We start from the raw sequence: 26,655 nt of genomic DNA, 5'->3' as shown, positions 1-26,655 counted from the left end.
TTTATTAAATAATTTTAGTTAATATCATTAATAATGCAAGGGTTAATTGCTATATCGTAAAATTGTTACATATTAAATTATTTCTTCTTAATTGCAATATTGTTATTGCCAAGAATGGGATTCAATGTTATGAAGAACACCATAAATAACTTCTACTGTCATCGCCGAGACCAAAAAAATTCTAAACACGTTATTTAAATTTATATTCCCCATAGTGGGATAAAAACATAAATTAAATTGATTACTGTATTAGTAAAAAATATAGTTAATGCGCTTATTACATATATGAATTGTTTTTATTCAAAGACACTTCTCATTGTACTTACAAGTCCAATATTTGTTTTTCCATTTAATTAAGTATAATTTGTTAAAAAAAAATGTATGTAAAAAGAATGAATATTACTTTATTTCAAAATTTATTAATATTCACTGATAATATATATAAAAATATATATGAGTTCATAAGATTCTTCTAGGTTTTTGACATGGCGTTTTTTTAATCATGGGATCAAAGTTTTGAACAAGCTAAAAGTAGAAAAGTACATTAACAATCGAATTCACAGAGAAATTTGTATCTGTATACTAGTCCGCATAAATAATTCCAATTATGACATTTCCAATTTTATTACTTATATAACCAAGATGTTTTTCCCCTGCAATATTCCAATCCATTTTGAGAATTGTGCAAATTTTGTTGAGTTCATGGAACTTTACACTGGTAAAGTAACGTACTCTTACTTCTTCATTACCAAGTAAATTGAGTCTCGGAGTAAAGAAATGTGATCCAAATCCATTAAGCATTTGATTATTAGGATATATTTATTGAATTAGAAGAAACAACAGACTCGACAGCGATCCATAACTGCAGTGGTGGCTGTTCCTTAATATGGTCATTTTTTGTGTTATCCTTATTTCATTAATTTCGAAAGTGTAACATTTGTTGCATATACAATAATTATATGCAACGTTCTTGCCTCCGATTTCAAAATAGACAAAATAGTGAAGGTTTTCATTACCAATGGAGCAGGGTATTGCATTAAAGCAGCCGAAAACCTTAAAAACCTTTTCCAATTATGTTGCATATAAGTTGTTAGGCTTATAGTCTGAACAGAATCAACAGGCTCTGTCCTGATTACTTCTGAAATATCATCTTTGAAGTGAATATTTTTTTTGAATTCAGGTGATATAAAACAATTCACTATTAAGACAAGCACATCAATGCATTCAAATAGTATATTAATACTATAGATGAAAAGATAGATGCAATCTAAAAAGAAAAAGATATTTTGAAGAATGATTTACTTTTTTCAGAAATAATGTATATTTAACAAAATTAGAATCAAATCCAGGTAATCATTAAATCATTCAAAGAGAGATTGCCGCTACTCCCAAGTGTCCTTATCGTTAAAAATCTATTTCAAAATATTATCTTGAACCTTTCAAAACTAAATGTCAGGAGGGACTAGAGAAAGACAAGGGGTGCATTAAATTGAGAAAATGGCCACTTGAAACCATTAATCACGATAGCGAGTTTTCTAAATACAAAACACTCATATTGTTAACTTTGATTCCGAAATGGTTTTCAGTACCATATCTGACGTTAATGTACCAAAAAAGTCCCATCTGACGAAGGTGCACGACAAGAATATGATAATCAAATCAAATATAGAGATTTAATATGAAGATATCTGATTGACCCCATAACTTATAAATATAGTAATATTTATAAATAATTAATTTAATTTTAAATATTAAATACATATTACAGCTGTCAACATCTATAACGACCAAACTTTCATCCATTATCGTAGACAACGGCTTCAATAGCCAAAATTAAGTACCTAAAAATGTAATAAATTAAATAAATAATTATAATAATACTTGTATGATTTATTAGATCATTTAACTATCATCGTATTAAATATCCAACGTTTAATAATTCAATGTTCCTCTTCATTATCATAAAATCATTGACGTGATTTTCTGTCAAACAGAACCTTTTCGGTACATTTTTGTCCGGCATCACACAGTAGACTCTCTTAAAATCACAGTTAAGTATTGGAGTGTTTTTAAATATAAAAAAATCCTTATCGTGATTGAATAATTCAGGAGTCAATTATCTCAATTTGATGTATTGATATAAATACTACTATATTATTACTCTCACTATACTGTTGCGATTATGAGATAGACAAGTGACATGGAATTTTTTTTAATGTTTTCGGCTGCTTTAATTTAATATGATGTTTTATCGGTTATAAAAACCTTGAGTCTTTTGCTACTGAAATCGGAACTAAGGACGTTGCTGGTACATTTTACAGGAAACTTGTCATCGTGTTTTTTTTGTCGGCTTTCGTGACATCTTCCAAATAATGAGATAAGGACGACACAAAAATAACCATCTAAAGGACCAACCCACACTGCAGTGATGGATTGCCGTCGATTATCTGTATTTTCGTCGAATGCAAGAAATATACTCATCCCTTCAAGTTTTTTGAATCTTTCTTTATCTTGCATAAAACTTCTTTACTTTGACTTGTTGATGGAGAAGAAAGAGTGAATTACTTTTCTAGTATAAATTTCCATAAACTTAACAAAATGTAGATGGCTCACGATATGGAGTGGAATATTGCAGAAGATAAGGATCTTGGTTATATCACCGAATTCGAATTAATTATGTGATTTGTATACATAACACAGGGGACACAAATTTTCACCAATGAAATTAAGGCAAGAGTATAGTTTATCTATGAGCACAAACACCAAAACTGATTTGAGTTTTTCTCTGGGTTGTCAGGTTTCAAAAATATTTGAGATTATAGTAATTTGAGGCTATTATTGTTCAGAGATAGTTTTCATCATCAAGACAATCACCAAATTGAAGTAAGATTAATAAAACTGATGTAAAAAGGTCTTTTATGATTATACAAATGTTTTTATTGATTCTCAATCCTATTCTGAACTCTACATATTTCCATTTTTAGGCTAAAAAAATGATACTTTTCTTGAGACCATTATAATTTATTCATCATTCAGAGTGATAAGGAGTAACATAGCTCATATTATAAAAAAATATTCCATCTTTAATTTTTTTTTAAATAAACCTTATTTAAAAAATATGGATCTCCAAGGACTTTAGTTTGATTTGGTACTTTTTGAGTGTCCCCCTTTTTATTTGGGTTAAATTGATAAATCGGCAAATTATCTTAATATTTTTTACGATGTCAATATCCTCATAATGACGTCAAAGCCCGTAATAATAATATAAATAGCATAACATAATACTGCGCATCGTACAAATTCAAATAAAATAATTATTGATTACTAATTAGGTATATTTTGGCTATAAAAATTATCTACTTATCATTGTTTATATCCTAGAATCCCCTTTCCCAATGAAAGAATCCACTCTACTCTCTTATGAAGCCTTATAGTTTTTTTCGGATGAATTTTCATCCTGTCTTCCCTCGTAGAATACGGAGTTCTGAATAAGACTAAGATTATTTCTTGAGGTGAATGAACAAGTTAGAAGTATATTCCTTTGTTCCTAATTCTTGGAGAACAAATAATTGGCCTTTATGGGCAAATGTTCTCTCTGCTCCTTAAGAAATTGCGCCATACCTTTTAAAAGTAGGAAAATCCATGGAGAAGTCTCTTACAAAAGGAAGAATAGCTCTTATTCCTAAAAAGGGTGATGACAATGATTTCAATCACTGGAGGCCTATATCAGTTTTAAATGAATCTTACAGTCTTATTGTCTCGTGTTTTAGCTAAGCAAATTGAACCTATTTAAACCAAAACATTAAAGATGAACAAAAAGGTTTCCTGAGAAATTGAAAAATTATGGATATTTCACGATATATAGCTACAGTAATTGAATGTGTCAAGTTTGGTGCATTGATTGCAATTAATTTTTGCAAAGCATTTGCCTCTGCACGTCACTGCCACATTATGAGATCTGTTAAAAGGTTACTCTCCAAACGTTTTATTAATCTTATCAGAGCTTTATACTCGCTAACAGATCTTCTATAATTTCGTTGGATGGTAGAATGAGTGAACCCATTCTATTAAGAAAGAGCTGTAGACAAGGATTGCCAGTTTCCCCTTGCTATTTATATCTGCCATCGATGAAATAACAAGGACCATTTCGAAAAAGTATTTTGGTTTTGGTGTCTCTTTTTGTGGTACTCTGCATCTAATTGACCTATATGCTGTTGATGTAACTGTAATTATTCAAGCCAATTTGTTAGTTTAACTTCGGTATAGGATCAAAGTTCTTCTGACTTTTTTTAACCAATTTAAGGTTAATTCAGGATTAGAAATGAATCTAACGAAAACTGCCATCCTTCCACTTGGATCTTGGAAGCCGGATAGTTCTACAAAAATCAAAGCTTTGGAGTTGTATTAATGTGCGCATCTTAGGTATCGAATGGACAACAAATGGGGCATCATGAGGTAATTGGGTAAGATTAAATAAGATGGTCAACAAACAGAACCAAAAATGGCGTCATTTATCTCTACAAAAACGCATTGATTTATATTTTTTGAGAATGGTTCATCTTGTATTATACAGAACTACCTCCATTCCTTCTCTAGCAGAATCTGCAATGATGCAAGAAGATGCATGGTTTAAGGGTATCTTCCATAAAAATTATATTCTTGTTTTAAACCGTCCAAAGTATAAATTAGGCTGTGGGCTCTGCCTTTTATCTACTATAATTCCAAAATGTTACAAAAAGGTTTTGGAGGAATTAGGTGTATACCCGTTGAGAGACTGGAGGGGAATTTCACGTCCTCTAAATATTATGAATGGATCCAAATGGGAACAACCTTAACTAATTGGGATTTGGAAGTTTTTTGCCACTTTTAGTGTCTATTCAGAGAATTTTATGGAAAGGAAGGCCTACTTATCATTCAGATTCAACAATTGATATAATTCACGAAAATGCATTTTGTTAATAAGTTTGAGAATCCGTTTTTATTAGAAAAGACTGCTTTCCATAATAAAATTTTAATTTATCCTAACTTCAGCCATCTTTTGGAGTAGGAGATTCCATCTTCCTCTTTTGAGGTCTCTTAAATATGTTACACCTTCTAAACCATGGTTTTTAGAAATGTGCTTTTGCCAAAATTTATCGTAGGAAGTGAAGTCTGTTTAAGATAAATATATGGTAATTTTCAGCACTTTCTATCAAAATCCCTCTGTCATCATCTTCGTCGTGGGTATGGGCCAGGAAATATCAGCAAATTTGTCCCTTCAAGGTCCGTACAATATTTTACTCTCATCAAGTCAATGATAAGAAGACGTTTTCGTTTTTTATTAACCATGGCTGATGTTTAGAATTTTTTTTTTTAATATTATATCAGGTTATTTTACTTCAGGACATTAAATAGGAACTATAATGTTCATTTATGGTTTTTTTTTAAAACGTAATTGTCCTTTGGCTTTTTATTAAAATGATCTACTTTTGTCTTTATGGGTATTCATTATTTACACTGTTTGTATTGTAGAATATAAATAAATTATTTTTAACCAAAAAATAAAAAAATTGTTGCATATTTTAGTTTTATGGCTATGACTTCACATTGTTGTAGTACCTAATTAACAAATTATTAATTATATATGTCACATCTAGAGCATTTGATCTTAAACTGAAAGTAAATGGATCCTGTCATAGTTTCAAACGTTGAATATATTTATTGTTCTATGGATAGATTCTCACCGAAGGAAAGAGTCGACTTTACTCTAGTATGAAGCTTAGTTTTTTTCGGTTTTCTTCTCCGGTCAAATTTTCATCATGTTACACTACTGTAGACAGGAGTAGAATTGCAGTATCTCTTGTTGAGGATAAAATATATCGGGTTTTTTTGTTTGTTTTTCCTAATTCAAACATAAATTTTCGTTTTTAATTCATGAAGATGAATCTAAGCAAATGAAAAACACTTTTTTATTATAATTTGTCACTCTATTTACTCTAATATTTTTGCATGTTATTTTTAATATATTTAAATTTTATAATTGTAGCTCACGTATAATATTGATGTTCGGTTAACAACTAATATTTTACTTAATTAAAATTACATATATCACATAAAGTATTTTATAGAATTCTAATGTCTGGAAGAGGATGTATGACTTGACATTTACTAATTCAGTATTTATATTTTATCACTTACTTATAAATGTAACTTTTAACTTTCTAATAATCTTTTTATTTTGAGTTAATTGGTAAGAAAAATTGATAATATGTATACAAAGATATCTTAGATACACTAATAACAACAGAAAATATCATTTTGAAAAGATTTTTCATATACAATGCATATTTATATATATATATATATGCATTTATTTAAGAATTTAAGGTAAAATTAGAACTTTGCAGATTTTAAATTTAAGATGAGATACTATAGATAGCCCGACCGTGAACAAAAACTAGGCGGGGGGGGTATATAAAAAAATATCTCACTAGTACCAGCTCAGTACTAGTCGCTAGCCTTAAGCGTGCCAAGTTGACTAGGGTGACAAACCCATAGCTATTTGGGTAGTTATGTCATTCATGACTTATGGTCTTTATCCATTTCATCAACCAAGCCCACAACAAAAAAATTTGTGTGCACAACAGTGCAACTCTTCACGTACATACATAAATGAATAAACAAAATTGTTTTTTTCAGAAAAAATTTGAATACATAAGAAGAGAGGTCTTTGACCTAACTTATTTAAATAAATTTGGATTCAAGGGTTAAATGTTGGGAGGCCCAGAAAATGTTACTGAGCTGACAAATCACAGAAAAAAGGGGTAGGGAAAAATGGTCAAGAAAACCGAAAAACAAAAAGATTCAATGATTGAAACAAAAAACAAAAGAAATAATTGATTTTCGTAAATAAAGAATTATTTTTTTTATGTATACGACCAGCCCATTAATAATAAAAAAAAACAACAACAACACTTGATGAGTTAAAAAGGACGAAAATTTTGAGAAACTGCTAAGAAGGGCAACGAGTTAAAGAAGGTCAACAACAGTTTGGCCAAATTACTTGCTCATTAGGAGTAAGGGTACACATAAATAAAGTAGTCATCATACCCTGAAAAAACACAACAAACAAAGAAATTTGCTTGTGAAAAAGGGTATAAAAAGAATATTGCGGTTTATAAGTAGCACCTCTCGATAAAGGTCTGAAGGAGCATCCATATGGACAAAGATGCAAAAGTAAGCAAATAAGTGTTTGTTAAACATAAATAAAACATTGAAGAAGACATGCAGACGACGAAAAAAGTAGAATACACTTTCTTAAAGTCCATGAGGTAGAAAACTTTCTTAGATAAGTCCTTCCATTTAATCTTGAAGCCGATTTTTTCAACAACAGCTTTGAATTTTCCTGTTGTTGTATCTCGAAAACGACTTTCCACTTCTGCGATTTTCAATGTCCCATTGAGTTTAAGAATCCGATTCGCTTCTTTCAAATAATCTTTAAGATTTGTTCCCATCAAGGAAAAACAAAATACAACAATATCGACCGAAGAAGAGACTAAGGGTGTTTTAGACATATCACAAGGCGTAACGTGTGTGTTCAGAGCAATAAAATCGAAGGAAGGAACCCGATACTGTGAGGGTAGTAGTCGTACCAATATAGCTTCCCCATAAACCATGTCTACCACAACAGTGGACTCTGATTTTCTCATAATTGAGGAGAAAATGCAGTCAAGTGGATCAATCGGCCATTTGTCAATTTGATTGTCGTAGCCTTCATGATCAATTTGAAAGGCCTCAGGATCTTGTCGAAACATCTTTTTGGGCACGGAGACCGATTGCGTTTAAAGTTTTTCATTGATATAGCGGAATCGGGCGGAACGGAGTTGATCATATGGTGTTTAAGTTTTGGGAGAGGAGCAAGTAGAATAAATATTCCTCCACAAAACCAGTCCAAAGAGAGAAGTATGTCAAACTTTGATATGTAGAGAGGGTTCTTTGAGTACAACTTTAAGAGGTGATTCCAAGTGAGCCGAACGAAAATCATCCGTAATCATGACGCATACCATGTTTAAGCCATTATGGAATATTTTTCTATAATATGAGCTATGTTACTCCTTATCACTATGAATGATGAATAAGTTATAGATTATAATGGTCTCAAGAAGAGTGTCATTTTACATTATTTTTCAGCCTTAAAATGGAAATATGTCGATTTTATAATTTTTAATAATAAAAGACCTTCTTACATCATTTTTATTCATCTAACTTCAATTTGGCGATTGTCTTGATGATGAAAAATATCTCTGAACAATAATAGCCTCGAAATACTATAATCTCAAATATTTCTGAAACCTGACAACCCAGAGAAAAACTGAGATCAATTTTGGATTTTGCGGTAAAAGATAAATTGTATTCTTAGCTTAATTTCATTGGTGGTAATTTTGCCCCTCTAATTGTTCCCCTGTGCATTGTACCTTAAACTTCATCACGATACAACTTTACACGTTTCTTAAAATTATTGAAATAAAAATACGTGGTTTGTAGTCACTGGTTACTTATAATAATATGATTATGAATTAAGATATTGCCTCCTCAAAAATGAATTAATAATGATGACAGCTTCTACTTCTAGTTTTTTGTAATAAGGATTGCCAAATGCAAAAAGGTGCTCTCGCTTTAAAGGACATATAATCTTCATGTCTGGTGATCATAACTCAAGCATATAGCGGCGCACACAACTGTAGACGTAATCCATAGAGAAAGACATTTTTCTCTTTGACATAATCTTATACGACATTAGCGCCCTCAAAGAATCAATACTTATTTTAGCAAAAGCTACAGTTAGTCACACCACAATGTAGATAATACCTATATTTTTTAGATAACTTGTACCCTATTGAAATGATCGCATAATCAAAATTTAAAAAAAATCAAACAATGAAAAAGGCGTTATTAAAAATATTTTGCTACAATAAACTCTTTTTTTTGTTGTTGTCAACTAGATATGCCATTTTCATAATAGGGAATAGAATACCAACTTACAAAATAAACTGTTTTTTCAAAAACTTTAATTAAAGGCAAATGTAACAAAGGAAGAAAAAACTGAAGGTACAAAAATAAACGGAACATAATCGAAAAACATCAAAACCTTTCAAATATTACGAAGGTTAATCTGAGAATTCTCTTTAAACAGACACGTTCCCTTATAATGATTTCATTATCCTTCTTAATAAGAAAATTGTTTTTAAATAGTATATCTGAATGAGTTTGATAACATTTATTAGTATCTTAAAATCTTTATATCTTTTTTTTACATAGATCACTTATTAATTATCATACTGAGTTAGGATTCATTTTAAAAGTTGGAATTAAAAAATAAAATCAATATCAACTATAATTAATTTCAATTAGGTTAAAGTTAGTTAGATAGGATCTTGAGAACAGATATAAAGATTTGTATTTTATAAGAAACTGTTAGTTATTTTTGGTATTCGGATGAAGAATTTTGGAAATATAGTTTATGTCTTTATGTATTTTATATAAAATCCGTGGCACACACTCAATTTCAAACGTCTGCATGCAAGTATAAAGTGTCTTTTTACTGACGTCACAAATTGCACCATAATTAATGACCGGCATTAACAATGACGTCAGATAAAAACATTCTATAAGCCTATGAATCATAGGCTATGATTATATGCTATATGCAGAATATAATATACATTCTTTGCGTAAAATCTGTGATTTTTTATCAGGTCCGTTTTTTTGGAATTGGTAATCTAAAAAATGAGTTTTCTTTTTGTTCGCAGTTGTCATTAATTTTTAAATCTTGAGTAGTGAACATCCTTCCCTAAATAATATGAATTATATTCAAACCCTGATTGAACATTCATGTGTGCTTTATTAATCTATGTACATCTCTAAATTCATGTAATCATGTTAATGATTATATTTAATAAAATAAACATTTGAAAAATAATAATATTTGAGCCGTCCTATTTGTTTTTAAAATACTTAACTATTACGATTCGAATGTTTTGGCCAACTATTTTTTTACGAAATGTACTTCTTCTTCCAACATCATCATTCTATGTATTTTATCTCTATGGCAAACAAAATCATATAACATGTAGCTGATATTAACAAGTGTTTTAATACAGTAATATTATAAGTCTTTTTCTGGCCTTTTCCTCACACTCTACAAAAATAATATCTCTATTAATAACTTCAAAAGGATTCTCAATGAAGAAGTGGACTAAATTGAGAAAAAAACAAAAACAATATATACATCTTCTTCCTAAAGGCTTTTGATTTGTTCAGGTGAAAATGCAGATTTTGTGGATAAAGTTTAAAATTTGCCATGTCTCACAAAAATTACAAACAAACATTATTCTACATATATCTCACGAACCAATTATCTGAAAGTAAAATAAAAAAAATTGACTTTACTTTACGATGTAAAATATACTTTCATAAAAAATTGCATCAGATTATAATAAGATGATGGGTACAATTGTCTTTTTGAATGTTAGAACATTTGATAACATAGAAGGTGCTCGACTAACTATATAGACAATACTGGTCAATAGAAAACCGAAGAATATAAAAAACAAAAGAAGAAAGAAAAATTATAAACTTTACATAATAATGGGTCAATTCAACTTTATAAGCCATAATTTTTTATTATGTAAATTATACAATAAAAAATTATGATTTTAAGATATTATTACAGTAATGAATGTATGTAAAATTTTATTGACAATGGTTCAAGGTTATACACTAACGCGTGTTCGACTGATGTTTGACTTCCACCACGCTTTGTAATATTGTTTAAGATAGTGTGTTAGTGGTTGTGTGTTTTCTAAAAATCTGTTTCTCTTCCAGCAGTCGGTATGATACATCAAATTGAAAATTCTAGCCAGCTCGATTACATCATGGACCATAGATCCATAGAAATACAAGGTTAGACCATGATTCATGGTCTAACCTTGTATTTCTATTAACCTTGACAATGGTTAAGGAAACATGTTAACATCTCAATAAAGTATCTTTAAAACTTCTTGAAAACATGAAAAGTGGTAACTGGTCGGATGAAAGAAGTATAAAATATTTGTATCACATGATATGTGATAAAAAATATTGAAATCCTTGTGAGGGCTTACATAGCAACTATTTTATAAACAGAGCTCATATATATAAATAGATTATAGGTATGTTATAAAAATGCCAATTTACGGAGAGAAAAAACTTGCGGAAGGCGTGCGCGGAAGTTTAGAATATTAATATAATAATATTAGACTATTGAACTGAATAAAATGCAAAAATAACTCATTTGAAAATGGAGGCAGGGAAGAAAATACTTATTACATGGTTTGTCGGAATATAAATGTGCCTTAGTCCCCTGTCTAGAATTACACGCCACTCAATATCCTCATTCATAACAAGATTCATCTATAAAATCAAGTTAACGATGAATACATCAAGTCAGACTTTAACTTTGATCTCACAAAGATGCTTATTACATGTAATATAACCTTATCCATTGCTAATCATCTACGTTCGAAAAGTATATGGAGAAAATACACGGGTAAACCTATCCCTTCCCAAGTTTTGGTGATTCTTATAGAAATGCAGGAATTTCATTACTTAAATGGGTACATCAATTCTAATCCGATACTAAAAAGTATTTTGTCTTAGTTTTTAACCTCTCCTTTTTTTTCCAATAATTATCATATATTGTATGGAGAGCGTAGGAAGATATTCATATACTCAAATTTCATATTATACAATTCAATTGCAGGTATTTAAAAGTATAATCAGTTGCACAATACTATACTCTGTAATTCCTAAAATGTCATTCAATTCTCTTGATGTTTAAGAAAGGTGTGTTGTTTTATTAAACTATCATATTTTATTAAATCGCAGATTTTGGTGCAGGTTATAACATAAACAGTACGAAAAAAACTATTTTACCATTCTCTATTAGAATAAAACAGGTTTAAATGGAAAATATTGAATTTGAAATTTTTTATAACATACCTAATATGTTGTAACTTTTTTGAACTTTCACGACCCGGGCAATATATATATTAAAAACATGTTTCTTTACTTGTATTTAACTTACAATTATAAAAGAGGTTAAGTGACACTTAGTATCTCATAACTTCCGTTTCTCCTTTTCTTTATATATAAAAATAAATTGTTGGAAAAGCAAGATATCGAGCTCATACAAAAATTACTTTTACATGACGTCAGCTTTTAATAGGAGAGAGGAACTATGACTGTGAAGACCATTTTATTAGACTTTCGTTTGAAGAAAAATTTAGATCAAGATGTTTTGGATAATAAAATCATTTCTACATTTGAGGAGTATTTCAAAATATCGCTATTTCGTGTCTCCCATAACATCTTAAATAATGTAAGTTCAATAACTAATCGTTAAAGTACACATACAGTATTTTTTTTAATTTTTATGTTTTGTCAATTTAGTTTTCACAGATTTGGATATATTCTGACAAGGATTCCAATTCTCCTTTTATTATCAGTATAAAATCATGGGACAACACACAAGAAAAAGAAATTTCTTCGATATTAACTATGAACATCGAATATTCATCGTAAGAATATTGAGTACTTTTAATTTACAAATATGTATGTATTACATTTTTCATTTCATTCTTTAGAAAGAGATTCACAGAGCTTTTAACATGCGATGTTATTGAATTGGAGAAACGTCTAACAGAATGTTTTCCTCAGGGATTTTGCGACAAAGCAAAATCCTTCCCTGTAATTGAACGGGGACTTGAATTTTCAGACTACTTAACCACGTCTGGTAAGTGTTTCTAAGTTATGTATTTATTAACTTGTGAATTTTGATTTATTTTTAGATAATCGCATCGTACAATACAATTATGAAAGGGTTCTTTTTTCACAAAGCTCAATATATCAGGATATCATGATTGTAGATACAATTGATCATGGTCGAATGTTATTGTTGGATGATCTTGTCAATCTTGCAGAGAATGATACAAGCTTTTACACTCAATCTTTGATGTTTGGGAATGATTTTGATGGTAAAGATATATTAATTTTGGGTGGAGGGGATGGGGGGCTCCTCAAAGAAATATTGGACAACTATAAACCTGCCTTTGTTACAATGATTGATATTGATGAATTGGTCATCAAAGCGGTCAAAGAACATATGCCTTCTGTATGTGGGGAATATTTTAATGATATGCAGGGCTCAAATTATGAAGTCATCATTGGCGATGCTTTTCAGTACATGGAAGAACGCATTGTATGAGAGATCTCTTCTACTTAGTTAAAAAAAAATAGTCACGATAATATCTCTTTACAGAAGGAAAGGAAGACATATGATTTCATTTTCGGGGATTTAACTGATACTCCAGTTCCATCCTCTTCTAATATGAATGAGATTGGAATAGATGACAAATTTAAATGGGATTTAATATGCTCAGCTCTTTCTAAAAGTATAAGACTTCTCAAACCAGCTGAAGGGAAATATTTAACACATTGTAATGGTAAAAGTGTTCCTTTGGCATTGAAAACATTTGAGAACCTGGTGACTCAAAAGTTTAACTGTTCGTACGAACGAAAAGAAACCTTTGTTCCTTCGTTTATGGAAATTTGGGTATTTTATGAAGTCTCTCCATCAGCATCGTAGGACCTGGGTAGAGAATATGCCTATGTGTACCCATCCAATGAAGTTGGCATTTTTTTTTCTTACAAAATCTGTATAATTTTTGTTAATATTGATGCCTTTAACTTAACATAACTCTATCTTGTAAGGTTTCGTATCGTACAGGATTTTATTATTATTTTCTTCTATAATTACTAAAGTATGTTTAAAATTTGAATTTCTTTATGGAATAACTTTACCAACATTGAAAAAGTTATTAATGTATCTACTAATTATTTAGAAATCATTAACTAATATAAGTGAGGTATTTTTGCTGGGATTTGATAGAAAAATAGTATTAAATTGATTAATATAAATTGTTAAACTCGTTTATCTAATTATTTATTAGTGTTTTGGATGAAAATTGATAATCCAACTTTTATCAAAGTTGTTTCTTTATTATAATATATTCATATTATCTAGTTCACTGACAAAGAAATACAGAACCCACTGGGAAACATCTTGACAATAGTATTCATAAAGTATTTGAGTATTTCTTATTCATTGATTTATTTAGCCTCAAAATCTTGCGCCATATCAATTTTAACAACCAATGGTTTTGTTTTATATACCAATTACATTTCTAAAAATAGTAAAAAATATATCGGAACAACTTAACAATCAACCTTTTTTCCCTGACAATCTTGTTTGAAAGGTTTAGTGACAGTTTGATTAAAAAGTTTAGAAAACAAATATTTTCCTATTACCTGTTTACGCCGCCTATATGTTCCAGTTCATTTCATGAAATTTATACAGGGATTTCAAAAGGTTGAATTGAAGCAAAAAAAAGTTTAAAAGTGGATTTATTCTTATTAATTCTGATGATATGGCCTATCCTCATATGGGGACGTCTGGTTAAAGTGGGGTCACAATATATACATACATTATTTCATGGCATACACCTTAAAACATTTAATACAATGTGTACCTCGTTTCCACAGTGGTGTTCAAAATTGTAAAGAAAGCGAGATGGTCTGTGAAGTGCCCATAATTTATATCCGAACCTTATTGGTTTCTGTCGTATAAATTGTTTCAGTTAATTTCTGATTCAGTAAAGATCTCATCTATAGCTATATGTGTCTCGAAAATTCCAAATTTTGCAAATTTCTTCTGAAGCATAGATATTAGAGGTCGAATTTTGAATCCACTATCATATTTGCTATCGGTAGCGTCTTCATTGTTACGAAAATGAAGAGTTTGTTTAATTTTTAGGTATTGATCCCTGGGTATGGTTTTTTTGATCAGATCTCGACCTTAATCTTCCGAAGATGACCTAATCTGATAACTGTGATGACTAAAAAAAATCAATTCCTTAGTATGTAAGAAAAATGAAGATGGGTTCTTATCCTGAATCGCATAACGATTGCTTTCAGTGATGATATGATTCAAAATTTTACCAGTAAAAATATTTTCAAACATCTCCTTTGGTGTTAAACCCAATATTTTTTCTGTAAGATGATCGAGTTTCAATTTTTCATTGCCTTGCTTTTGATGGAGCTTTGTGTAAACAGGGGTCTTTTTACCCCGAAACAATATGGATTTATACTTATCGAAATATTTATATAATCGTCTTGCGAGTCTGTAGAAAGAGTTGCAGCAACGTCTGTTACTTGGGTCTAGTAGATTGTCGTCATTCGTCAGTTCGTCCACATTTGGGGGAATGATAGGAATGTCCAAAGTATTTTCTTCATCTTGAATCAATAATTGTTCTTGTTCTAACAATGCTTCAATTTCACGGTGAGTCAGTCCTTTATGATGTGAACTCGTGTTTTCAAACAGGATAACACATACCAACAATTGAAAATCAACAAACTGTTTCACTGACCTAAAAGACACTGACAAAGTTTTTGAAATTTTTATTCACTGGAAGCTCCAACACAAAGAAATTAATGTCAACGGAATAATTGATGCATTATATCTTTCAAAAAGGAAAATTATTTTTTAGGAACGTATCTGACGGATGTCCTCATATGAGGACATGTATCTTTCGAGGCTTTATGAAAAAAAATCATTTTTACTTATTTTACTAAGTACACAATGTTACTTTAAAACTATGTTTTAAAAAAATGAAGGATGGTTCAATATATATTTACTATTACAAAATAGGAAATTATAAAACCAGTCCAAGTTGTTAAAGCTTCTCCATTTTGATCCGATAATTTTTCTATAAAATGATGAAATAATAAAAAAAATTTATTAATATTTTTTAAAGAACTTAAACAAACTTTAATATTTTATTATTTCAATATGAAACAATATCCAAAAAAATCAATAAAAAACATGCAAAATATTGCACGTTTTGAATAAGGATGTTTGGTTTTAATGGGTATTGTTAATCAATTAAAAATCAATTCATGCCTTCGCGCAGCATTACTTTGCTAACACAAAAATACCCCAATGTCAGCTGTCGATTTCCTCCTCTGACTTCCTACGTCATGGCTATTGCATAATTTATTATTTTTGATAAATAAACGAAGTAATAAGCTATGATACTCCATTTCCAAAATGACAGGAATACCATTTTTTGTTGATCCCTTGTTGTATATGTATATATATATATACAGTATGTCCAAAAATTGATGGTGTTTTTTTTTAAATCATGAAATAACCTAAACAAGTGTGGGTTTTTTTGGCGAAAAACTTTATTTGCTTCCCCATATGAAGACCTTTAAGCTTAATACATTTTTTATGCGTTTTGACATCCCTTCATACAGATTATTCAAAGTATTTAGAGAAATTTTTTCCCAAGCTTTTGTCAGTTTTTTAATTCTTCCTCTGAAGTTGCTGGCGCATTTTCATTGAGCTCTCCTGGACCAAGGCTCACAAATTTTCAATGGGAGACAAATCAGGACTGTTCGCAAGAATCCAAATTGTCTGAACACCACTTTTGTGCGTTTTTGGAGGGGTGAACTGGGGCACCATCCTGCTGGAAAATGACTCTTGATGTGTCAGACAACATTTTTCTCTTAAAAAAGGTTCAGTTTCTTCAGTACGAGACAAAGCTGACATCAGAGACTTGCTGAGGATCTCCGTTACGTAGTACTCGACAGTCACAGTTTAGTTTCGTGGAATCAGTTGAAGATCTGACACTGCCTGGTGGCTGATAATGGCCCAACCCCGAATTTTCAGAGGAAATTTCACAGTTGGAGAGGGTTCCACATTTCTCATATCTCTTGCCCAAAACCCGATCTGTTTGGAATTTGGGGCATCAAATAGCTGAAATGGGCTTTCATCACTAAAGAGGATACATTTCCAGTCATCTGCAGTCCAGTTTTCCGCTCACGACAGAATTGAAGCCGGGCCTTCGTTTGGTTTTCTGAAAGTTTGGGGTGCAGACGAGTTTTGTATGGCAATGCATTCAAAGAGTGCTTCAGGCAGTTGTGGACAGATTAATTGATATTGAATAGCCCTTTGAAGTCAATCTTGCTGCAAGTTTCCATGTGAATTGCCTCTTTTTGGTCAAGGATTTTTAAATCACCGGTTTGGGAACTTTGCTAATTTTTTTCTTCCTTCCTCGACCCTTCAGATTTGCAAGGGTTTGTCCAACCTTCCTTTTCTTACATCAATTCTCAATGCTCCTGAGAGGAGTCTGTAACCTTTGAGCAACGTCTTTCTGGCTTGATCTACCCTCTATCATGCCAACAGCCTTGGCCCTGGTCTCCAAAGAGTGATCTCTCACCATTTCGGATATTGAATTTCAACTAACATCCTGTGGTGTTTTCTGAGCCCTTTCATACTGATGAATGATGCAATAATTTTCGATGATTCAATGATGAAAAATTCAATATTGCCTAATGATTATATCAGCCAAATTTCATTTTATTCCGACCAAAAATATTTTTTTTACTATAAAACGGATATTTTTTATACCGCCATCAATTTTTGAACATACTGTATATATATGGCCGATGGAACATCTTATTATTTCAAATAGAAATACAAATAATCTATAGCTACACTTTTAATAAAACAATTAATAAACAATAATAGGTATAATATGTACAGTATCGAATAAAATTGTATGTAGGATTTTATTATTATGAAATATATATTTACTTTAATTTAGAAATTGTTAAGAATAATACAATATTGTGGGAGTAATAAATAAAAATTGGTGTGCTTGACTTATTTGGCAAACTACCAGATGATTTCGGGCCTTTTTTATGATTTTTTTTTAGAGAAAAGGTTCAATAAAGGTAACGACGTGTTAAAAATTTACTTTATATATACGGTACGTCCTTTGCCTAAAATATGATTCCTAACTTTAACAGATAAAATGTTGGATGTTAACTATATTTTCTTTAATATTTTTGTGATTGACATGTAGAAAATGTTAAAAATAATATTTTTTAGCACATCCAGGTTGAAATACTTACTCTACGTAAGCTATGTTTTAGCCTGATGATGCCTCTAGGCTATTAAGTAGTCCTTGTCAATGTCAGATATGGATATATTTTATGATTCGGGCCTATCCAACCTCATATTGGTTTCCCACACTGCTTTTTAATTGACCTTAAGACTGTGAAATATATATCGTCTCTAATAAAAATATTTGGACAGTCGACCCAGTCAGGATCAGAAGGAATCATAAGTATATACATTAATTATTAGTACTCATAAAAAACTTAACTAACAGGAAACTCAAGTCTCTTAAAGTTAAATGTTTTATCTGATGACCACACAACTATCCTTTACAATGAAAATATTTTTCTCCAGCAAAGTTGCTCGTAATTTAACTTTTGTTGCTTTTGTTTTTAAATCATAAGACATCATCTTAATCACAATTAATTTTTTAATAATTCGAAGTTTGGTAGCATCTATATTTTATAACAAAATTATAAAAATATCAAGTTTTAACGGCAACTTATGTGAATAAATTTCAGTACACTGAGTAGAGACTTGTTATAGATTAAGAGACTCACTTGAATAGTGTACTGCGTCATTTGTATAAATAACCTCGTCAACAAATTGATATTCTCTTAAGAACCCAGGTATTTTACCCAATAGTCTTCATTGATTTTATCAAATTCTTGATGTCTTGGTGCTAGGGCTGCACTGTAAACATATAATTTCTTTGTAGCTCTGAACAAAAATAGCCTTTACCCAAGGTTATGCACTGATCAGATTCAATGGCTCTATCGGTCCCAGTCTCAGTTCTTTCTTATCAACGGTTTCAGCTCAGTCACGGTTCAGCTTTATTGGTCTTAATTTCGGTTCTTTTTTATAAGGTTCAGTTTGGTAACAGGTACTTAAAACAAGAGGCGTCACTAAAAAAATTTGGACCCAGGAAATGATATTAATTACAAAGAGGGCTGTAGCTACCTTATACGGAGAGTGCAAGAAAATGGTTTTCAAAGTGTGGAAGGAAAACTTTATTCTCAAGGATGTTAAGGTCAATCAACGAGGCTGTTGATAATAATTGTTTGAATAAATACCATATCAACCTTTATTATTTACCCATTTTAACACACAAAGTATTCAAATCCATGGAACAAACAAGTTTATTAACAATAAATTGAATTCCAACGAACATGTTTTAGTCAATGTATCCACCCTCAGAATTGATGGTGAGCTCTAGGCTCTTGTGGAAGCTTCTGCAGACTCTCTGGATATACTCGGCGCTTATGGAGGCCCAGACCTGGTTGATGGAGCTCTTCAAGAGCACAGGTGCTGTTATAGTGTCTCATGCATGCCTTGGACTCCACATGCACATACATGGAATAGTCTAGGGGGTAGAAAATGGAATTGCCGTAGCTCACGACAACGTGTTCGGGAGAAGTTATTTTCTTGAGTTCGATGTAAATTCGCACCAAGGTAATTACTAGATAAAGAAATATCCTTTCTGTATATGGAAATCTGGGCTCTGTGGCGGCCAGAAGTCATTGGCCCAGAAGTGTATATAGGCATGGAGCCACCCTTGGGGTTTCTTTGCAAAGTGGATAGGTGCTTTATCTTGTAGAAACACATAGGAAAAATTACCAACGATGGATTTGAAGGATTTTTTTACAGAGGAGTTGTCAAACTTCCTTTTCTACTACATTCATTCTTATTTAAAACCTGATTGAACATCCTTGTGTTTTGGTAAAAGGTGGAGAGTAACCATGAGGATTTGTTGCCGAGTTATATTTGTAAGTTCTTGTTGAACTCAGAGTAGAATTGAGAATCGACTTGGAGTCATTCTTTCCCCGTTCCCCTCGCCCGTCATAACAGATTTTAGCTGACCTAATGAAACATCATAAAGGCTGAGCTGCACTTCTTACAAAAATTCTTCAATTGTCAGGTTTTTATGTTGATTCTCGGTTTCTTTTTTTAACATGCCCAAAATACAAATATTTTCATTACTGGAGATCACTTTAAAAACTGAAGTGCTCCTTACTTACTAATACGTTTGAATTTTCAAGCACTAATAAGTTAGAGCAATAATATCTTGCACGTTACTAGCATATACTTTTTTGAAATGTATGCTCAGAGGATTTAAACAATTTTCACACCCCTAGTAATACTTATGTAAATCGATTTCATCTATATTAAATAGCTAAAATACAACATACTATATTGAGAGTTAGTAAACTTAAGTTTTAAATCTCCCATTATCTCAAATATTAATATATGTTTTGTGATTAATTAAAATATACGTTTACTAAATATTAGAAAATATACTGATATAAGAAAAAGATCCTCGATGTTAATTATTAGATAACTAATCTTCTTAAAAAGACATTTTTCTTCAGAAATGGAGTTAATTAGGTAAATCATTATTGTGACATTCAAATTCTGTAAATTTAAATTTTCAATTCGTATTATAGAAATATGCAACAACTTCTGGCCATGGTTCAACAATCGCCTTTCATGTTGTATTCTTATGAACCCTCTGGAGAGGCGCAAATTGTACTTAAAGTAGTCGAAATTTATCGTAAAATAACAGAATGAGAAATTGATAGATTTATTTGAAAAGTTAAATCGGGGCCAAAATAAGTATTTTAAATGAAATAGAGAATTCAAACAATCACTAAAATTATTAAGTATCTTAAATCATTCCACAAATTTGAATATAAATCCTATAATCTAATAAAATATTAGACTGTAAGTATGTAGGTATAAAGTAAAAAAAGGAATTGGCATTTTCTCCTATTTGTTATTTGTTCAAGGTTGGTTTTATTTTGACGCACCACAAATGTCTTATTTAGCTTTTTTTTATTGTTTAAATAATTTAAAACAACAAACTCAAACTCTTTCTAACATTTTGATGTACCTTGAAAGAAGCCATTTATCTGTGATCATCATTGATTAAAAAAAATGTGTTTTTTTATATATATAATTAAAATTATACAAATGTTTAATTCAGAAAATATTTTTCTATAAAAGTATCTAGTTAAATTTTAGTGTAAAAAAATATAGACTACAATAAAAAAAATTTAAGGCAGTATTTATAGAATTGCATAGGGTTAAGGAATTTCTTCTTTGAAGTTATTGAGCCAACCCACTGGCAGCGGATGGGACGTAGCACCACTTCTTCACTACAGGCTTTTGTACTTTTCTTGGATTCTTTCTTGATCTGGAACATACTTCCTTGGGAACATCCACACATTCCTCTGTTGGTTTCAATGAGGGAACTAGTTTTGTGACATGTTTGCAAGCCTTTTGGGGCTCGAGATTACAAGACTCAACAGGCTCCTAGGTAAATATAATAAGGGTTTATATAATTTAATAAGACATTTAAGCAAGGCAAATACATTCTTACCTCAACAACGACAACTTCACGCTTAGGGAAACATTCTTCTTGTCCAGGACGAGCAACACATCCAGATGGGCCACAGAGTTGTCTAGGTACCTTCTTGCATTCAGTTTCAGGACTATACTTTTTCACATTTTCTCGTCTACTTTGACAGACCTATAATTATTCAAACATTGAGTTGATTCAATACTTAAAATGTATTCCATGATCAAGGAAAAATACTTGTCGGGGCCACTTGGTACACTTTTGTTCCGTGGTATATCCTTGAGTTACGTCCTCACATTTTTCTTCTTGGATAGTCTCACAATCTACGATATCATCTTGAACGTCATGTTCGTGGTAGCGAGTGGAACATTCAGTTTCAAAAACCGTCTTACATTCCTCTGGCCCCTCACCTTCACAAATGAATGGTGTGTGACAAAATTGGACCTCTTCCTCATGGGCAGTCTTGAATATGCATAAGTGTAAAAATTAATTAGAATTGCATGATCCTACAAAACGTCCTGACTTACCTTTTTATATTCGATAAAACAACTCTTTTTAAAGTTTTCCTCGCATTCCTCCTCTTGTTGAGCCTCAAAGTCCGTGATATAAGTTGTATGGCATCTTTCTGAATAGCTGTGATGACATTCGATATGTTCGTCATACTCTGTCTCCTCCACAGTCACAACTTTGTCAATACATCTCTCTCCGGCAGCAGCTATACTACCAATGTCCAAGGGTACATCATTTCCTGGAGGAAGAACATTTTGTCTGGAATCTCGGAACGTAGCAGTATTTGCTCCTTCATCGTGATGTTCTTCATGATGGTGATGATTCTGTCCAGTAGATCGACCTTGCGCTCCTCCTTGATTGAATGGGAATACAGAGAGGAGGGATTTAGGATCTCGATCCTTCGAGGAGACTTTGTCATCGGCAGTGATTGAGTTTAAAATACAAAAGAGTATGGAAATCTTGAAGTGGAATAGAAAATATATTTTGTGAAGGAATTTGTATATTAAATATTTAAAAAATGTTATACCTTTGTAAAAACCTTCATTTTGGTAAGAGTAATTTTTTTAATACTTAATGCCTTCCTTATTTGAGAAACTGCATGAAAGTACTATAAATTTCTACAATTTTAGCAGAGTATTTATATGAAACCCATATGATGTGCAACAACTACAAAAAAAATAAAAGTCGACAGACCAAAGCATGAAAAAAAGAGCACACGTTTTGGTTGAGAACCATCCCTAATATCATTATTACTTAGGTCAAAGAAGACAAGATTATATGAGTGATGAGAGGCTAACATTTCAAAATATTGACTCTTATAAAAACATTAAAACAACTTAACTTTGAGTTTTCGAAGTTGCAAATATGAAAAGTCTTTGCCAAAAGATAAACTACAAAATTTGGAACGAAAACATATTACACATAATATATGGACAAATGATTGTTAATGAAAGTGTATTTATTTATATTTATTAACATACTGATTATATGTAAATGTGAAACACCAATAAAATTACACAAAATCTATTAAAAAAGGACCTGCCTGAATAAATAAAGAGACCAATAGTCCAGGGTTAGGAAGGTTTGCCTTTGAGAAGCCCTGATATTAATCATCGGGAATATTCTGTCCGGAACGTTTTTTAAGAAAATGTGCAAGGTACAGTCTATCTAAACTTGGAGTCTTTCAAGTGCCACCATCTAAATTAATCACACCTGTGATGCCTCACGATACTCGTTGAAGCTAAATGCTCCTAAATTAAATCGAGTTTCTGTATAGAACAAAAAATTTCACTCTTCATTTTTGAACGACGGAGTGCTTGAACAGGAAAAAATTGAACGATTAACAGAAAATATCTTTGAACCGTGTTCATTCATTAATTCCTTGTATATTGTTGTTAGAGACAAATTTTACATAAGATCTGAACTTAAAACCAAGTGGCGAAATGAAGACCACATTATATATTTTAGTTGGGTAAGACAATAATCTGCTAGGGGCACTGAGGTGTTAATACATTTTCTTTATAACTAATAACGCAACCTCCATGAGTTAACTCTTTCACAAGGTCAATTCTGCAAAGTGAAGAAAAATTTGCAGACGCCAAATGACGTAATCTGTGGTATCTTAAAGTAAAGGGTGACCACGATAAATTGGAACTATCTTAAAATTCAACCTGCTTGATAAAAATTGAATTTGGAGTCTATTTGTAAATATAAAAAAGTTAAACATGATATTAAACAATTAATTTATTCAACATGTCCTCCCTTAGCAGCCACCATCTTCTCCATCCTGCCCCTAAAGGATTTGCATGCCCTGATGACTTCCGCGGAATCGACGGCATTCCAATCCCTCGTAATGGATCCCTTCAGGGCTGCGATGCTCTTGTGGCTGACCTTGCACACCTCCCTCTCCAACTTCCCCTACCAGTAGTAATCACACAGATTGAGATCGGGTGAGTTGGAGGGCCAGGTGTTGCGATCCCAGAAAGTGATGTCGTGGGAGTTGAAGAGGTTAGTGGTCCTCATGGCGATGTGTGCGGGCGCTGAGTCTTGTTGGAATATGAACTCCCTCCCAGCGGCCGTATCCTTCATCCAGGGGATGACAAACTCCTCCATGACTTCGCAGTTCCTTATCGCGTTAACTCTTTCCTTGGGATTGAAGAAGAAAGGAGGCATCGCCTCACTGGTGCTGCAGAAGACACCCAGGGTCATCACAGAGGCCGGGAACTTTGTGGTGAAGACTGCAGGGACCTCTTCTCTCTCCTTGGCAAGCCACCTGTCATTCTGGACTTTGTAGCTTCTGTCAACTGTCCAGTTCTTCTCGTCGGAGAAAAAGATGATTCTTCATCCATGGCTCTTCAGATCATTGAGGAGACGCTTACCGTTGGTGAGCCTGGTGGCCTTCATGGATGCCGTGAGGATGTGTTGTTTGGCCATTCGGTATGACCTGTACCCGAGGTTCTCATTCACAGCCTTGGAGACCAGCTGCTTGCTCACTCCACGGTTTTTGGCCAAACTGGACAAGGAAGCCCCCGGCGAAGCCTTGATGGACTTCCGGAGGTTGTCAAAACAATTGTGGTAGAAGTTATAGTGTATTTTTCACGCAACCTTTTATATTAGTATGATTTTACCCTGAATATCCACATTATGGATCTGGATTAAGTTTAAAGTAGTTCCAATTTATCATGGACAACCTGTATACTGTTTTTCTGTAGCCTACTTCATTTGGACAAAATCTAATCACGTGGTCGTCATTTTTTAATGAATGAATTAACAGAATTATATTATACATATTATATTGTGTACATGTTGGTATTTGGCTCTTTGTGTAACTTGTACAAGGTCATTGCCAATTAGTTTTTATTAAATGGTCTTTTTTTTTTGTCTGCTAGGGGTGTTAGATATACTGGAATATTACTCTACAAATAACTAACTAAGCAACCTATATGAATTCACCTTTTTAATCTAATTAACGAGGGGAATTATGTGAAGAGAAGGAAAGAAAATGAAGAAGGAAAAAGCCACGTCATCTGTGGAATACCTGTGGTATGGCTTCTTGGGCTTTTTGCTAAGATCAAAGTGTAGTATCTGTTCTTACCACCTAAATATCTGATACAAGAAATATGTGTCCTCTTCGATATTAAACTTATTTCTGATTAGGGATGGAATTATGACGCTTGTGTCGTTTCCACTACAAGTCCACCTGGTATTGCAGTACCTCCAGGAATGGAAAAAAGTTTTTTATTTGAATGCAGCGAGATAGGCAAAATGTGGGACTATTTAGCCCAGGTGATATATGGGAAACATAAAAAATTTCTTAAGTTATGTGTTTCTTGTATATTTATACTGACCCAGAAAGGGAAATAATTAATTTTATCATTATTAAATTACAGAGTATTTTATATATATTTAGGTGTACCAAAATACCCTTGTCAGATAGTTAACTTTTAACAGTTAAGAATATGATAGATGGGTTCTTGGATTATGAAAAAAATTAAGTAAAATATATGTGATTGTACGCGCGTATAAATCTATAAATATATATTTGTTTAAAATAGTGGATACGCGACTCTTTTATTTTTTTGTCTTGTAGAGGTGTAAAGTATACTTGAATACTTTACTCTACACATAACAAACTACTTTGAATTCACCCATTTAATTCAATTAGCAAAGGTGAATTTTGTGAAGAGAACAACAAATGAAGAAAATGATACAGTCACATCATCTGTGGTATATCAAAAGCGACCCCTTGCTAGGTGGATTAGAATTTAAATTTTAGTCCAACTAAATTTAGATTAAAAGCAGTGATGTCATAAGTTCAACCAGAGTTGGTGATAATGGATTTTAATTTATTATTTATAAAGTTTTTTCAATTCCGTATTATATCTCTCTTTTGTTTAATTTTTGAAGAATTCTCAAATGAAAATACTGATGTGTCAAAAAATTGCCAACCCTGACAATAAGTATATTGGCAGATAAAGTTTGAATCTTAAATAGTGGGCAATGTATTGTGGGCATAGATTATAGAATTGGATAATTGGATAATTTCCCCATTCCTCACCACTGTTGGGCTATTTCTTATTTAATTGTAGAAAATTGTTCAAAGCTTAGCAAAAAATGATTTAAGTTCAACCAAGTTACGTTCAATACACTATTAAGAGGTAGTAGAACGATCGACAAATTACAAATACATTAATATTAATTTTCATGTTAGTGGGGAAACATTTTGGGCATAAATAAAAGATTGTGAGATGCTTTTAGTGTTTGTTTAAATAGTGGCGTTGGGTTGTTCCCATTTTGGGGCCAGACCTTACCTGAGAAAAGCCAAACATTTGGGGCGGGAGTTAATATGGATTGTAAGGGGATCTTAGGGGTTGCTTAAATAGTGACGGTAGGTTTCATTCCGTTTTGGGATTCGGCGGTACTCGAAAACAGCCCAAATATTCGGGTTGTATAAGGGGCTTGAGAGGGACACCTACTGGTAGTTTATATAGGAGTGGTCGTGGTTGTGGGTTAAGTTTCAGGGCAGAAATGTCTGAATAGGGTATTTCACAACACCATATGGAGGAGCCCCTTATTTTATATTCTACGGTCGACGTTTTGACGGTCGATGTTTTTTGCACCCACCATGCCATTCTTAGTTTAATTAAAAGCTAATAAATGTTTGCTAACAACTGATATTTTTTAGATACTATGTTGCACCGATTTATTTAAATCGGTCACTGAGATTATCATAACTTTGGATTGTATA

The 26,655-nt window shown here is 31.9% G+C and overlaps 2 protein-coding genes, 2 long non-coding RNA genes and 1 other non-coding gene across 5 annotated transcripts; 2 read left to right on the top strand and 3 right to left on the bottom strand.

Moving 5' to 3' along the window:
- Positions 1 to 5,944: 5,944 nt before the first annotated feature.
- On the bottom strand, positions 5,945 to 8,596 carry LOC121122694 (uncharacterized). Its single transcript, XR_011779797.1, has 2 exons — positions 8,226 to 8,596; positions 5,945 to 8,100 (listed from the first exon to the last, which is right to left on the bottom strand). It is a non-coding gene; the product is annotated as an uncharacterized lncRNA (long non-coding RNA).
- A 1,264-nt stretch (positions 8,597 to 9,860) lies between these two features.
- Positions 9,861 to 15,515, bottom strand: LOC139905204 (uncharacterized). Its single transcript, XR_011779795.1, has 2 exons — positions 14,607 to 15,515; positions 9,861 to 10,397 (listed from the first exon to the last, which is right to left on the bottom strand). It is a non-coding gene; the product is annotated as an uncharacterized lncRNA (long non-coding RNA).
- On the top strand, positions 12,172 to 14,007 carry LOC121116743 (spermine synthase). The gene is made up of 5 exons (XM_040711037.2): positions 12,172 to 12,397; positions 12,469 to 12,596; positions 12,663 to 12,811; positions 12,867 to 13,276; positions 13,337 to 14,007. Exons 1-5 carry the CDS (start codon positions 12,257 to 12,259, stop codon positions 13,661 to 13,663), a joined length of 1,155 nt encoding a protein of 384 aa, XP_040566971.1. The 5' UTR covers positions 12,172 to 12,256; the 3' UTR covers positions 13,664 to 14,007.
- A 5,481-nt stretch (positions 15,516 to 20,996) lies between the features above and the next one.
- Positions 20,997 to 22,563, bottom strand: LOC121116735 (uncharacterized). Its single transcript, XM_040711029.2, has 5 exons — positions 22,435 to 22,563; positions 21,926 to 22,366; positions 21,636 to 21,860; positions 21,420 to 21,569; positions 20,997 to 21,352 (listed from the first exon to the last, which is right to left on the bottom strand). Exons 1-5 carry the CDS (start codon positions 22,450 to 22,452, stop codon positions 21,146 to 21,148), a joined length of 1,041 nt encoding a protein of 346 aa, XP_040566963.1. The 5' UTR covers positions 22,453 to 22,563; the 3' UTR covers positions 20,997 to 21,145.
- A 2,389-nt stretch (positions 22,564 to 24,952) lies between these two features.
- Positions 24,953 to 25,145, top strand: LOC121132120 (U2 spliceosomal RNA). The gene has a single exon (XR_005869230.1). It is a non-coding gene; the product is annotated as a U2 spliceosomal RNA (small nuclear RNA).
- The last annotated feature ends 1,510 nt before the right edge of the window (positions 25,146 to 26,655 follow it).

Source organism: Lepeophtheirus salmonis, chromosome 1 (genome assembly GCF_016086655.4).
Source record: "Lepeophtheirus salmonis chromosome 1, UVic_Lsal_1.4, whole genome shotgun sequence".
Lineage (NCBI taxonomy): Eukaryota > Metazoa > Arthropoda > Copepoda > Siphonostomatoida > Caligidae > Lepeophtheirus > Lepeophtheirus salmonis.
Note: the sequence above shows the minus strand (reverse complement) of the source record. Positions and strands in the feature narration are given on the sequence as shown.